The sequence below is a fragment of the Stigmatopora nigra genome, chromosome 11 (genome assembly GCF_051989575.1).
Source record: "Stigmatopora nigra isolate UIUO_SnigA chromosome 11, RoL_Snig_1.1, whole genome shotgun sequence".
Lineage (NCBI taxonomy): Eukaryota > Metazoa > Chordata > Actinopteri > Syngnathiformes > Syngnathidae > Stigmatopora > Stigmatopora nigra.
The window spans coordinates 9,120,102-9,132,129 of record NC_135518.1 but is presented as its reverse complement, the minus strand read 5'-3'; the positions used below and the strand labels follow the sequence as shown (position 1 = coordinate 9,132,129).

The 12,028-nt window shown below is 42.4% G+C and overlaps 1 protein-coding gene across 9 annotated transcripts in view; it reads left to right on the top strand.

The window, feature by feature from the left end:
* Positions 1 to 11,204, top strand: part of myo3b (myosin IIIB) — a 47,435-nt gene extending 36,231 nt beyond the window's left edge. For 4 of the 9 annotated variants that reach the window (XM_077728213.1, XM_077728206.1, XM_077728207.1 and 1 more), the window contains 5 exons: positions 5,456 to 5,556; positions 5,942 to 5,988; positions 6,337 to 8,034; positions 8,191 to 8,245; positions 9,253 to 11,204. In XM_077728213.1, the coding sequence (XP_077584339.1) occupies positions 5,456 to 5,556; positions 5,942 to 5,988; positions 6,337 to 6,460 (272 nt within the window). In that variant the 3' untranslated portion in view covers positions 6,461 to 8,034; positions 8,191 to 8,245; positions 9,253 to 11,204. Of the gene's footprint in view, positions 1 to 5,455; positions 5,557 to 5,721; positions 5,738 to 5,941; positions 5,989 to 6,336; positions 8,035 to 8,190 lie in introns of all 9 variants that reach the window. The other 5 variants (XM_077728215.1, XM_077728211.1, XM_077728214.1 and 2 more) reach the window with 5 other exon arrangements.
* Positions 11,205 to 12,028: the final 824 nt, after the last annotated feature.

The following is a 12,028-nucleotide window of genomic DNA, read 5'->3' as shown; positions in this document are numbered from 1 at the left end:
CTGCACTCCCCATTATCCATATTTCCCCAAGAGGTCATTGGTAGGGTTTAAACTGGAACGTCAATCGCAAGTGAGGTCAAACGTATTCTTTTGATGTGTTGAAATCTATCATGGAACAAATTTCTGGCATTCACCGTCACCGTTTCATTGGCTGGTTTCTCTTCCAAGGTCTGACTGCTTTCAGGAAAGTCCATTTTAAATAAGAGAGCAGTGTGGCTCCGGCACCAAGGGCACACTTTGATCTGCGCACATCTGAAGGTCTCCTTTTCCTTCTTCTACGTCTTTTTTCTTCTTCTTTTTTTTTCTCCACGAGAGCCTTGCCTTGCCAGATGTCTAGAGACTGACTTCCTTCCTGTGTCTCATCCTGCTGTCGCCTCCGGTGATTGCATCGGTTCTGCCGAGTCGGGGCTCGACCCGAGTGTCAAGATTAGCCGCGAGAATCGAATTAGCGAGCCCTTTCGGACTCTCGCCATTCCATTACGACCGCAACAGGTGGGCGTGATCAGCAGAGTCTTTAATTTCTTTGATAGACATTGGGTCTGGCAGGGAAAATGTAGAATCTAGTGGAAGAAGGAAGGATATTGAAGGGAAGGGAATGTTTTTGTTAAAACTAGGACTACAGTCTGCAAGTTGTGCATTGGAAAATGATTATTGCGGGGAAAAAAGTCCTTTCTTGGCCCATCTTCATGAATGACTGGTCATTTTTTTGTCGTTTTCCACCAAGAGACGTTAGTTTTTTTACTTTTTTAGGTAAAAAAAAATCCCCCTCTTCTTAAAATATGTGCAAAACAAAGTATTCAATAAGTGCTTGTTTTATTAAAAAACAGACGGACAACAAAATCTAGAAGAATTAGGCATGAAGCATGCAGTAACATTAAATAAAGTACAAAAAAAAAAAACTTCATTTTAGAATTCTGCACTTCAAGGTTTGTTTAAAAACAAGTCAAACCTGCAGATTTTTGTTTTGGTTTGGTCCCCGCTTTTGTTTGCAAATAATATAAGAAGAAACACAAACGATTAGTACCATGAGTTGTGCACATTAGAATAAGATGCCGAAAACATTTTGAGCTGTGGGCGCTTTGCCGAAACGACCTTTTGATTTCCCGTGTTTTGTCAGACAGGAAAGTCTCACGTACACCTTGTCGTCGTCGTGTAAGCTCGGCGCTCTTAAAGACGGTGTCACCTCTCGTCACCTGTCTCCCCAGCATGAATATTAATAACTACGACACGTTTTGTAAATGAGGCGCGCCGAAGGTACGGGCGAGAAAGGACGACTTTGCGCGAGCTCGCAGCCGATATGATCAGAGCGCTCCTTGGCGTGGTAAACAGGATGGAGCGGAGGATCAGTCAAAGCTGACTTTATGCTTTATGAAAGCTGAGCTACTTATGTTTAAAGGCTGTTTGAAGATTATGCTTGTGGTAAACATACATGTCAAGTGTGAAAGAGAGAAAGATGGCTGGCGCTTTACTGGGGCAACAACATACAGACCAATTACTTCTGCACTTTGGAAAACACTTTTAACCTGCTTGTTTGAAGAGAATGACGGGATGGGGATGGGAGAGAGAGAAAAAACACTAGGAGGAAAAGTCAATGTCTATTTATTGGCCATATCTGGAGAAGTGAGCAATACATATTCAGTAGGGATTGATGGATATTTGTCACTCAAACTATCCAGCATTAAACCAATATAAAAGATGACATTTATTGGACAAAAACAGATCTGTTCACCAACTCACCTATGCACTCCTAATTTGTCCTGTCTCTCTGACCCATAACCCCCCTCGGCAAGATAATTCGTAATGTCATTGCAACGACACTTATAGTAAGGTGGCATATTCTTTTTTTTTCTGACTAGTTGCAATTCCTGATACATAATAACACAAAATATCTCAACTGCAAAGTTGTGTAGTTTAACCCAATGTTCATTCTCCCTCCACTGCTTTTCTTAAAAAATAGCACTTGTGGGACAGACTTTCCCTTCCCGTAGTTTCCCTCCTGGAGCTAGTAAACATCTTCCCACGTGCCAAACACACGCACACACACAGCAGTTGCAGGTGCAGCACCACATGCCTCCATCATCACAGCCGCCGCTTTTCCATCTCAATCCGTATCTTCCAGACAAACGATCCACCCTTTCCGTGTTCTCTAGACAAAAAGTCTCCCTCCCTCTGAGTGTCTCAACCTCCCGATCTATACGTCCGCCCTTCGTACGGGCGAGCCTCCGTGGAACGTCTTCAGTTTTAGGCAAATTAGCGGCGGCTCGGCATTACAGGCGGCAGATAGGAAAGACTCAAGTTACAGGGAAGGAGTTGCCGCCGTCTGACGCCACCTACGTAATCTCCTTAATGTCAGGAGGAGTCGTTAACAGGATGTACTTCCAAACTAGTCATCATCCATCACGATTTTAGCCCCGTAATCTCCGCAGACGTCGAAGGAAGGTGGGGAATAATACTTGAAGTTTTCAGTGAATTTGCACCAACCGAGTGAGTCGTTTGATTTGGGGTAGCCAAGTTTCAACTGACGGAAACGGATTAGTAAGTCTTAGATGGATGATATATACAGTTGATATTCACACTAAAAAAACTCAAGACGCTGTGGATTGAAATGGTTAAGGCCCCCCACACCCATCTTGATTTATTCCCAATGAAATTGGTTGTTGTTGAGACCACTTCTCATCCAGGTAGCAACTCCATTAGAAACCAAGCATAAGCCTCTTAACTTTTTAGCTCCAACTCAAGTATTGTGGTAGTGCATAATAGTGCAATCAAAAGTGATATTCCCGCATCATTGTATTACTTCAAACTTATTCATTGGCATTTCTTTTACACTTTGATGCTAGATTTTTTTATGTAGACGATAGCTGAAGAATAACAGGGTCAAAACAGAATGCTGCATTGATATGCATGGTGTTTTTTTTTGGCCAAAAAAAAAAGTGTTAATCTCTAGTAATGGATGCAATTTAACATGAGTTGAAATGAGCCATTTCCCCAGTTAAGGGGGCGTGTAAACTTTTGGCAAGGCCAATCATCTTGTTTCCCTTCTTCCGGTTTGTCAAATACATGAATATATTGTTTAGATTAGATAAGTGGTCGATCATATTCATTGTGAATATGATTTTGAAATGAATTGACATTTGTTAGTACTTTTATCTCAGAATGAAAAGCCCTTCTATGAATATGTTCAGCTTGGCCAGCTTTTGCTTCTTCTTTGCTTAACTTTGACTCATCTTGCTGAGTTTCATCTTAAAAGGGTATTTGGTGGTATTAGTATGTCAAACGACTAATGGGCGACTTCCTTTTTCCCGCAATCCAGATGCTCTTTTAAGACTTTCTTATGTTCCATATTGTTTGTCAGTAGAGATGATTGATTTCAGTGTGAAAAGCTGGATGTAAGTAACAACATCCTCTTTGCCCGTTAGTGAAAACAGATGCAGGGCGGCGCCCCTCCCCCCCTCCATCACCTCCAGCGTTATCTGCATGAGAACTTGATCATTTTGTCTTCTAATGGAAAGCACATGAGGGAGCATTTATTGTCCCCAATGATAAAAGAGGTCATAAATCTGCAACCTTCTGGAAAATCTCTTTAACTTTAGATCTCTTTTCAGCTTGTTGTTTACAACTGATGAATGAGAAGAGCTTTTTTCTTGTCTTTTCTCCCAAATACACACGTGTGTTTGTATGCATACAGACGAGGTGGTTTGTCAAAGAGAGATGAGCCGTTTGGCTTCATTTGAACATCAAAATCCCCCCTCTCTGATCATTTTTATTTTAAAATGATCTTCGTTTTAGAGTGTCTGCCCAACTCGCTCATGAATAAAGCAACCCCAAGTGTGGCCAGGCGTCAGGTAATGGCCGGCAAGTGTGCTTTAAAGGGGAAATCAATCCATCTTTAATTTATTCCGCTAAAAATCCCTTTTAGCGTCTCTTTTATGTTGTTTCTGAGGAGCTTTGGGATTTCACACAGATCTCCGAGTGGCATTTAGAGAAGTAATATGAGTCAACCGTCGCTCTTTTGCAAAGAAAAGAATACCTATCTCCAGAAGAGATATATTTTCTTCTTAAATCTGCCATCCGGCAAACATTTGTAATCTGTACGATGGGAGAAACTTGACTTTATTTAGATGGCGAGGACAAAAAAATTGTATAAAGTGCACCACCTCCTTATCCTTAGGCCCCGCCCTCATTTAGCCGGCGTCCGACCGCCCGCTGGAGCGCCTCCCGCTTGTGTCCGAGCGGGGTAGGCCGTGCCAAGAGGCAGTTGGCAGCAACGCCGCCTGCCCTCTATCTGCACGAACAGCGTTCCTCTGGGGCCCGCCCGGCATCAAATGGCAATGATTGCTCAGAGTGGGCTGCCTCCATGGGAAGCCTGACCCATCCTCTGATCTGCCATCGCTGCGGGTCAGAATGCGCAGAAGGCGGCCGGCAGATTACGGCCGGCAGATTACGGCGCAGCACTCTGAGGGAAATATCTAACTCCCATTACAAAAAATAGGACTTGTGTTTGTTTCTTTGAATTCTCTGTGAATCAAAACGAAACTTCTGAGTTGAAATTCCCGCTGACGAACCAGGCTACTGATATCTTGGCAGCAAACGTATCTATTCAGTCCTAAATACTGGTAATAGGGGGGCTCGGTGTGTGCTTGAGATGCAGGCAAAGAAAAGATTTGCTGTTAACGTTCGCTGACATGAACTTTTTGGCCGTTTACAATATGGGACTTTGGTAAACCTGGGCTTTGAATAACATTGAGAATGCTGGCTGAAAGATGTGGGGGTTAGGTAGTGAAAGGTGGGCTCTGGGTGCGCTTTGATGTACAGGAGCGAGATATGATGAGGTCGCTTTCCAGAGAGTACAAAGTAGCGTTAAGACGGAAAAAGCAAATTCAGCTTTAGTCAAGGTAGAAGTGAGGCCGAGTTTCAATGAAATGCTTTCATGGTGGATGTCATCAAAGAAGAAAAAAAGTTATTTAAATATGAATGCTTTATTGTAAAAGGGTCTGTTTACACGCTAGTAATGAGCTCATATGTGTAAATGGTCTGGTTTAACCTTTTGATTGAGTTGTAATGGCAATCTGACAAACTGACAATTTGCAATGCCGACATTGTTCTCATCTTTGCATGGTGATGTTATTTTCAACCAACAAAAGTGAATATCTTTCTCTTTGTTGTGTTTTAAGATGCAAAAGTATAAACATAGTGGTCCCCTGAGATATACAAGAAAAGTTTTTCAAGATGCCAGCCAGATATTATTTCCCTTTTGACTTACTTATCTCAAGCAATGGCAATCTCATTTCTGACTTTTACTGGATGATCATTTACCATTTTCTCAACTGAATATCAAACTGCTGTTGGTTTTGCGCTTGAGTCGTCACGCTTCGATTCAATTCATTATTTTTCTCTCTCTCTTTTTCTTGGCAATGCCAAATTGGACCCCCGCCCCGCTGCTGTGGTGTCGCAGGTCCGGCGACGAAGCTCCAGCAGAGGACCCCTCGCCGGCGGGGCCGGCAGCTCAAGCTGCTTAACAGCCCCGAAGACAGCCTGTACTATAACCAGCTGCACGTGAGTTCAAAGTGGCCGTAAAGGCCTTTTGTCTGACTTTGCTTGCGCTGGCGATAATACAATTAAAGCTACCTGTGCCAGAGCCTGGAGCCCCACCCCCCGACATCTCTGCGCCTCTTGTCTTGAACATGTGCTTATGCTCTTTATCTGTTGCTTTCATGTCAGGATGTCTGCCTTCACGGTGAATAATTGATGCAGTTTATCAAAGCTGAGCAAGATGCATGCTTCATCACACTCACTTGAGCCCTTTGATCAGGAAAAAAAATTATGCTGTGACTTCTGATATTATCAGCAGCTGCTCGCATTCAACACAAAATCACTTTGAATTAAAAATTAATGACTCTCGGCTCATCTTTTGACTGTGTGCTCTTGGCCCTTTCCTCAGAGAACTCTGGATTACCAGGGGAGCAAGAGGAAGCCCAGAAAACTTGGGTAAATAAGCGCTTTCCTCCTTTTGCTGGAAACGGAGCAGGCCCTTTGTGGAATGGGAGAATCCACAAATGGAGTTGTTGTCTCCTCATGTAAATGGAGACACCGAAATAACGAGCCCGCTTTTGAGCGTCGCCTCTAGCCCCCGTCGTTAGACACACTCGTCTTTCGGCTTTGTCGGCGTGCTCATTTCAATTGTCCGAGGTCTCGCTTGAATTTCTCCAATAAATGACACGCCGCAATGATTGATAACCCACCCCAATACAGCTTGAGTCTCTCCCCCCTCCTTTCCACGTGACGAAAGCCCACCGTAATGGGAAATCCCAACCTGTGTTTTTTTTTTTTCCACAGCCAAATCAAAGTGCTGGACGGAGAGGATGAGTACTACAAATTACTGTCAATGGCAGAGTCCATCCCCGAAGAAGAGTACGAGAGCCTCTGCCCGCCGCCCATTCTCACCAGAGATGAGCCTTAACGAATTGTCAGCCGGTAAGATAGACACTCGGAAGAACGCTGCCTTTGGTTGTTAATCCTACAGCTGGTCTACGGGGATCAACCACTGGCCCATAGATGAATTGTTGACTTGGATCTTTTATTTCAATGCAGTGAATCGCCACAGCTTCACTTCTAATACTGTGACACTTCATGACTCATTAAGATGCTGTAATAGTCGTAATATATGTTAGGCAAAACTCACGTTTATGAAAATGTAGCTCAAAAGTGTCTTAAGAACCATAGGAACAAAATACAGAGACAAATATTTTACAATGCGTTATATTTGCTATGGCCTATTATTCATCTAGGTTTTTCCAAGATTGAATATGTAGTGCACAATAAGCATATATTACAGATCTTCCCTTTTTCTGACATGGATAATTTTGCATTTTTATGATGAGATCCCAAACCTTTTTTGTCATGATGTATTTATTGCAAATGATGTGTTAATACAATAGAAATTTATTTTGATTTTTTATTGAATGTATGTAAAATTGCACATGTTCCATTTCAATACCACACTTTATTAATATGAATATTAACATTTTAATACAATCAAGCAAAACAACTTCCTTTCATTCAAAAAAAAAAACATGAATAGTACAATTATTTTCCATGAACGTTGAATTACAAGGCCTTTAACTCAGCGGTGTTAAATGTACTACATTGTCTGTCTTAACACAAATCCAAAGACAAATCCTTTTCAAGCCTGAAACTCTCACTGCATGTTTTCCCCTTTTTTCCCCCCAAGACTGAGATCTTTCAGTAGTCCAGAAATTCTTTCTCACCACACGGACAGAACCCAAACTCACTGCATATTCCTTCCTGAATAACGGAAAGTGTGTGTCGGAAATTTAGGTCTAGCGAGTTGATTTGTGAAGCCCCCCACCCCACTCCCTTTCAATTTGCATATCATTTACTGTATCTCTCTTTGTTGACACCCGGGGGCCCGAGAGGAGATTTTGATCTTAATAGGAAGAGTAGGGTGGTATGACTGAGGATCTGATCTTGCTTATATTCAGAGGGGAAAACATTAGAGTTCTTCCTCGATTGCGAGGCTGTCTTCGGTTAGCTTCTTGGCTTTAAAGTGGCCTGGGGTGATCACCCAAAAAACACTTTACTACTGTGGAGGTCAAACACAGACAGATCGCCTTGAAAAACATCTGCTTTTTCCCCGTCTTCAAACGGCAGTGCTGGCTTGAAAACACTTTATCTCCCTTCCGAAACTTTTTGACCTATAGGAGAGAAGCATAATGTGCATTTTGATAAATTGATAAAAAGTCTCTACTAAAGAGAATTGTTCAGTGTTCCGTGGAATTGCGGTTCCTGGATCCTGAGCCTTCTGGATGGGATTGAGCGAGACATAGACAGTAACCGGATGTCCCTCTGCTTTATAGTGAGGTAAGGTGAGCTGGAATGATTTATAAAAAGCTGATAATGTAGTCAGCTTGATACCAATTCCCAATTATTTGATTCAGATGTGTTGGTGGAGGAATATAAGTAAGACAGACCAGATAGTGGCTTTTGAGCACAAGCGTGGCCACACCTTTTAAGGTAAGGCTTAATCTTAAAAAAATGACCATGTATAGTAAAGCTCCCTTTTAAAATGCCCATGTATAGTAATTCTTATTTTCTTCAAGATGGCCTAATTGTATATTGTTCAGTCACCTATGTTTGATCTGTAAAGTGAGAACTATATTTTTGTTACAGTTGAAGAGTGAACATTTTGGAAACCATGGGATTCGAACCAACTGCCTTTTGCATTGTAAGTGCACACTCTAGCTGGTGAGCTAAAGATCCAACCCTCCTGGGAACCTGTGGCTGTGAATAAGTCATCGGCCTCCCACCTCTGTGGACCTGGGTTCAAAACCTTGTTTGCTCTGCTTTGTATGTTTACCTAACTTTTCCCACTTGAAGCTACAATAAAGTACTAAGTATGCTCTGGGAGTGAAAAGAGACAAAACAATAAAAACTAATACCTAATCCTGTAGAATGGTGGCTCAGTGGTTAAGTCATCAGTCTCCTGTCTCTGTGGTCCTGGGTTCAAATCCAAGTACAGGCAAAGATTTTCCTAATATTATTCAGTAAAAAGAATAAGTACCACTGCCTAAGTGTCTAAATGTATAAGTCTTCAGTGGTGGGTGAAGTATTTTGTCAAAAAATGACTAAGTGTTTCACCCAATTTCCTTGGATAAAACGTTTCAACACCCATGTATAAGTGGGGCACGAGTTGGTGTAGTGGGTTGCACACTCGCCTTTGCACCGAGAGAACGTGAGTTCGCTTCCCGGTGTCGGCGGTTCACTGACCAAGCAAGCGGTCGAGGGTCGGCCGAAGGCCGACCCGAGAACGCCTTTCGCACATACAGGTCCATCAAGTGTCTTCCGAACTGCCGAAGGCAGTTCGGAATATAACCTTTTGCTGAAAAGTATGACTAAGTGTTTAATATAAATTAAAAAGTTTTTTCTTTTTTTTTTTCCCTTCTTCTTATTCCATTGACCAATTCTTCTTTCCAAGTATTTTCAGCCAAACGACGGCAGCGGGAATCGAACCCAGGTCTCCCACACGGGAGTCCTGTGATCTAACCTCTGCGCCAACCAAGTGACTACACTTTTCTATGTAATCATTTGAGTATTTTTAGAAGAAGTCCACAGAAACAACTAAGTGAAAAAGTGTCCCAACCGGGAATTGAACCCAGGTCTCCCACACCGGAGTCCAGTGAACTAACCTCTGCGCCAACCAAGTGACTACACTTTTCTTTGTAATCATTTCAGTGTGTTGAGAAGAAGTCTACAGAAATAACTAAGTGAAAAAGTGTGACGACCAGGATTCGAACCAAGGTCTCCCAGACGGGAGTCCAGTGAACTAACCTCTGCACCAACCAAGTGACTACACTTTCCTTTGTAATCATTTGAGTGTCTTGACAAGAAGTTCACAGAAACAACTAAGTGTAAAAGTGTCCTAACCGGGAGTTGAACCCAGGTCTCCCCGACAAGAGTCCAGTGAACAAACCTCTGCACCACCAAGTGGCTACACTTTCCTTTGTAATCATTTGAGTGTTTTGACAAGAAGTCCACAGAAACAACTAAGTGTAAAAGTGTCCCAACCGGGATTTGAACTCAGGTCTCCCAGACGAGAGACACGTGAGTTAACCTCTACGCCACAGTGGCTCCAGCATTCCATGCTACCCTAATGAGGATATAAAGCGGTTCAGAAAATGAGATGAAGCCTACTATACATGGGCATGGGGAAAAAAGCCTTACAATACTATGTCGTTTTTTAAGGGGGGAAAAAAGCTGTACTATACTATGTCATTTTTTAAAAGAAAAAACATTTGAAGTCATCCCAACAAATATTGTCAAAATGATTGGCTTACAAAATGGGCTCAAACATTTTGGACCGCCGTGTACATATTTCATTCATTGACGCCGTTAGTGATCATTGACTTGGATTGGATGTCTACCACCATCCATGGCAACAAATGACCCAATAGTGTTGTTTTGAGTTTCAGTCTTGGGAAACTGCAATGTAAAATACACAAATATAAATAACAGCCGGGTCTTCGAACCAGAGTCCCATTTAAAAAGGGGGGAAAAAAAATGGAAAAATCAAAGCGCAATGGTCCAGAGCGCTGACGGCGTTCTAATGTGGTGTCATAGTTAGCGGAGGAGCTCTTCACCTCCGGTCGTCCTCAGCACGGCTGCAATAATTACTCCCTCGCTGGGATAGTTACTTCCTCTGAAGAACGGCGTGAAATAGGTCACCCCGGCACCCCGTAGTGCTTCTTAAAAGTACACTCAATCAATTAAGTGTGATCATGCTCCCCTGATTAATTTTGGCCCTGTTCTGCTACCAAGAGAATTTCAAACAGTCCCAACGGTTCTTGAATAACAAAGTTGGACGGCGGTGACAAATGAACATTTGCTTAGCATATGGGAAGAAGCGAGATGCGGCGTCACAGTTCAAAGTGTGACACAAAAAGACAAATGGGAGCAAATTTGGTCAGGGATCTTCTGCCATATTTGGCTAAGATTGAAAAGCAATGACAATCTAAAAAGTAGCACTGTCATTCAATGATATTTGCCATGATTTGATTTTAAATAGACTTTGATCGGTGACTTTTTTGCCATTTTTAGCAGTCAGCCGACAAAGCAAGGTTTTATATTTGGTTGAATTTTTTTGTACAGCATCATAAGTGTATGGACCTACATCAGGCTTGTTAACTTTAACATGACTGATGTTACTGCTGGTGCTATTCCACGTTTTGAGCTATTTTCCCGACTGGTGTCTGCGGTGTTTGTGTGTGTGGAGGGGGGGTATTGCTCCTGAATTCTCACATGGAATGGAGCCCCCACTTTCATCCAAAGTTTTCAACAAGCTCTTTGGAAATCGCTTGAGCTGGAGACTTAACAAACAATGAAAAGCTTTTATTTAGTGGAGAAGCACGCTTACCTTTTCACCTAATAGAGATGTCTCACTTCAAAGCCAGGACGCCATTGGGCCGACATTGTCCCGTCTGGATATCCACTCTGTTCAAAGGGAGAGTTTGAATACCAGCCGTTTCATGTGAAGCCTTTTCAAACGCCGTTTTAATGCCGTTTACCTGCTTTTGATATCCAGATGAGCCCGATTTTCATCACACAGGGTTCTTACGAGTGAGCCGTTCTTCTCACCAACTGTATTGAGCATTGAATCATTAAAGTATTCTCTTCAACTTCAAGTACAATTTGGTCAACCTTTCTTTTATTTTGGCAGAGTGCTTCCTTTCCCTACATCTGAAACTTCATCATGTAACTGGGCGGTTTGGAACACTGTCAAACTTAAACTTATGTCTTTTTTATAGATTTAAATTCTAAAAATATACAAATAGTCAAAATAGTTATCAGCTTTCCAGTTAGTTGCACGATAAAGACAACGACTCTGGTTTTCCATCGAGTCATAAACCGTCTGCTGAAATCCTAGACTTTGACTAGGTCATTGGTTTCAACTATGCAGAGGCAGTTCACTACATACATTATTATTATGGCACTGTTTCAATTGTTATGGATCTTTAAGAGTCTTCATACTATTTTACTGGGTTCTACATTAACTAGTGTGTAAAAACTTGATAGTGGGGCTTTAAACTTGTCTTTTATTTCCTCAATTTTAAATACTGTGGTACACATAAGTAAGTCTAAATGTTCTAAGTGCTTTTGTCTTAAGTCATTAATGCTTGGTAAAAGCCTTACTCTTTCTCCATGGTAGTAGCAGACGATTGGACGGACAACCGTGCATCAGCCTGCTGCCAGATGCCTGCAAAAAGAAGTGTGCCTGCAGGCAGGCAGCGTTAATGAGGAAAGTGTCGGAACGGGGCGGGGAGAGAAGAGAGGAGAGAGGGGCGTGAAGAGGCATGGAAGAACAAGCTCATAAAAGAAGCTGTTGAGTGCATCAAAGGTCCGCTAATGACAAAAGATGGCACTCGGGTTACACTGGCCTTTTGTTTTCAGCTTCCTCACACCTGTGGTCGGTCAAGGGGCTTCTCAGCGCTGTTTTGTTGTTAACATTGGCGCA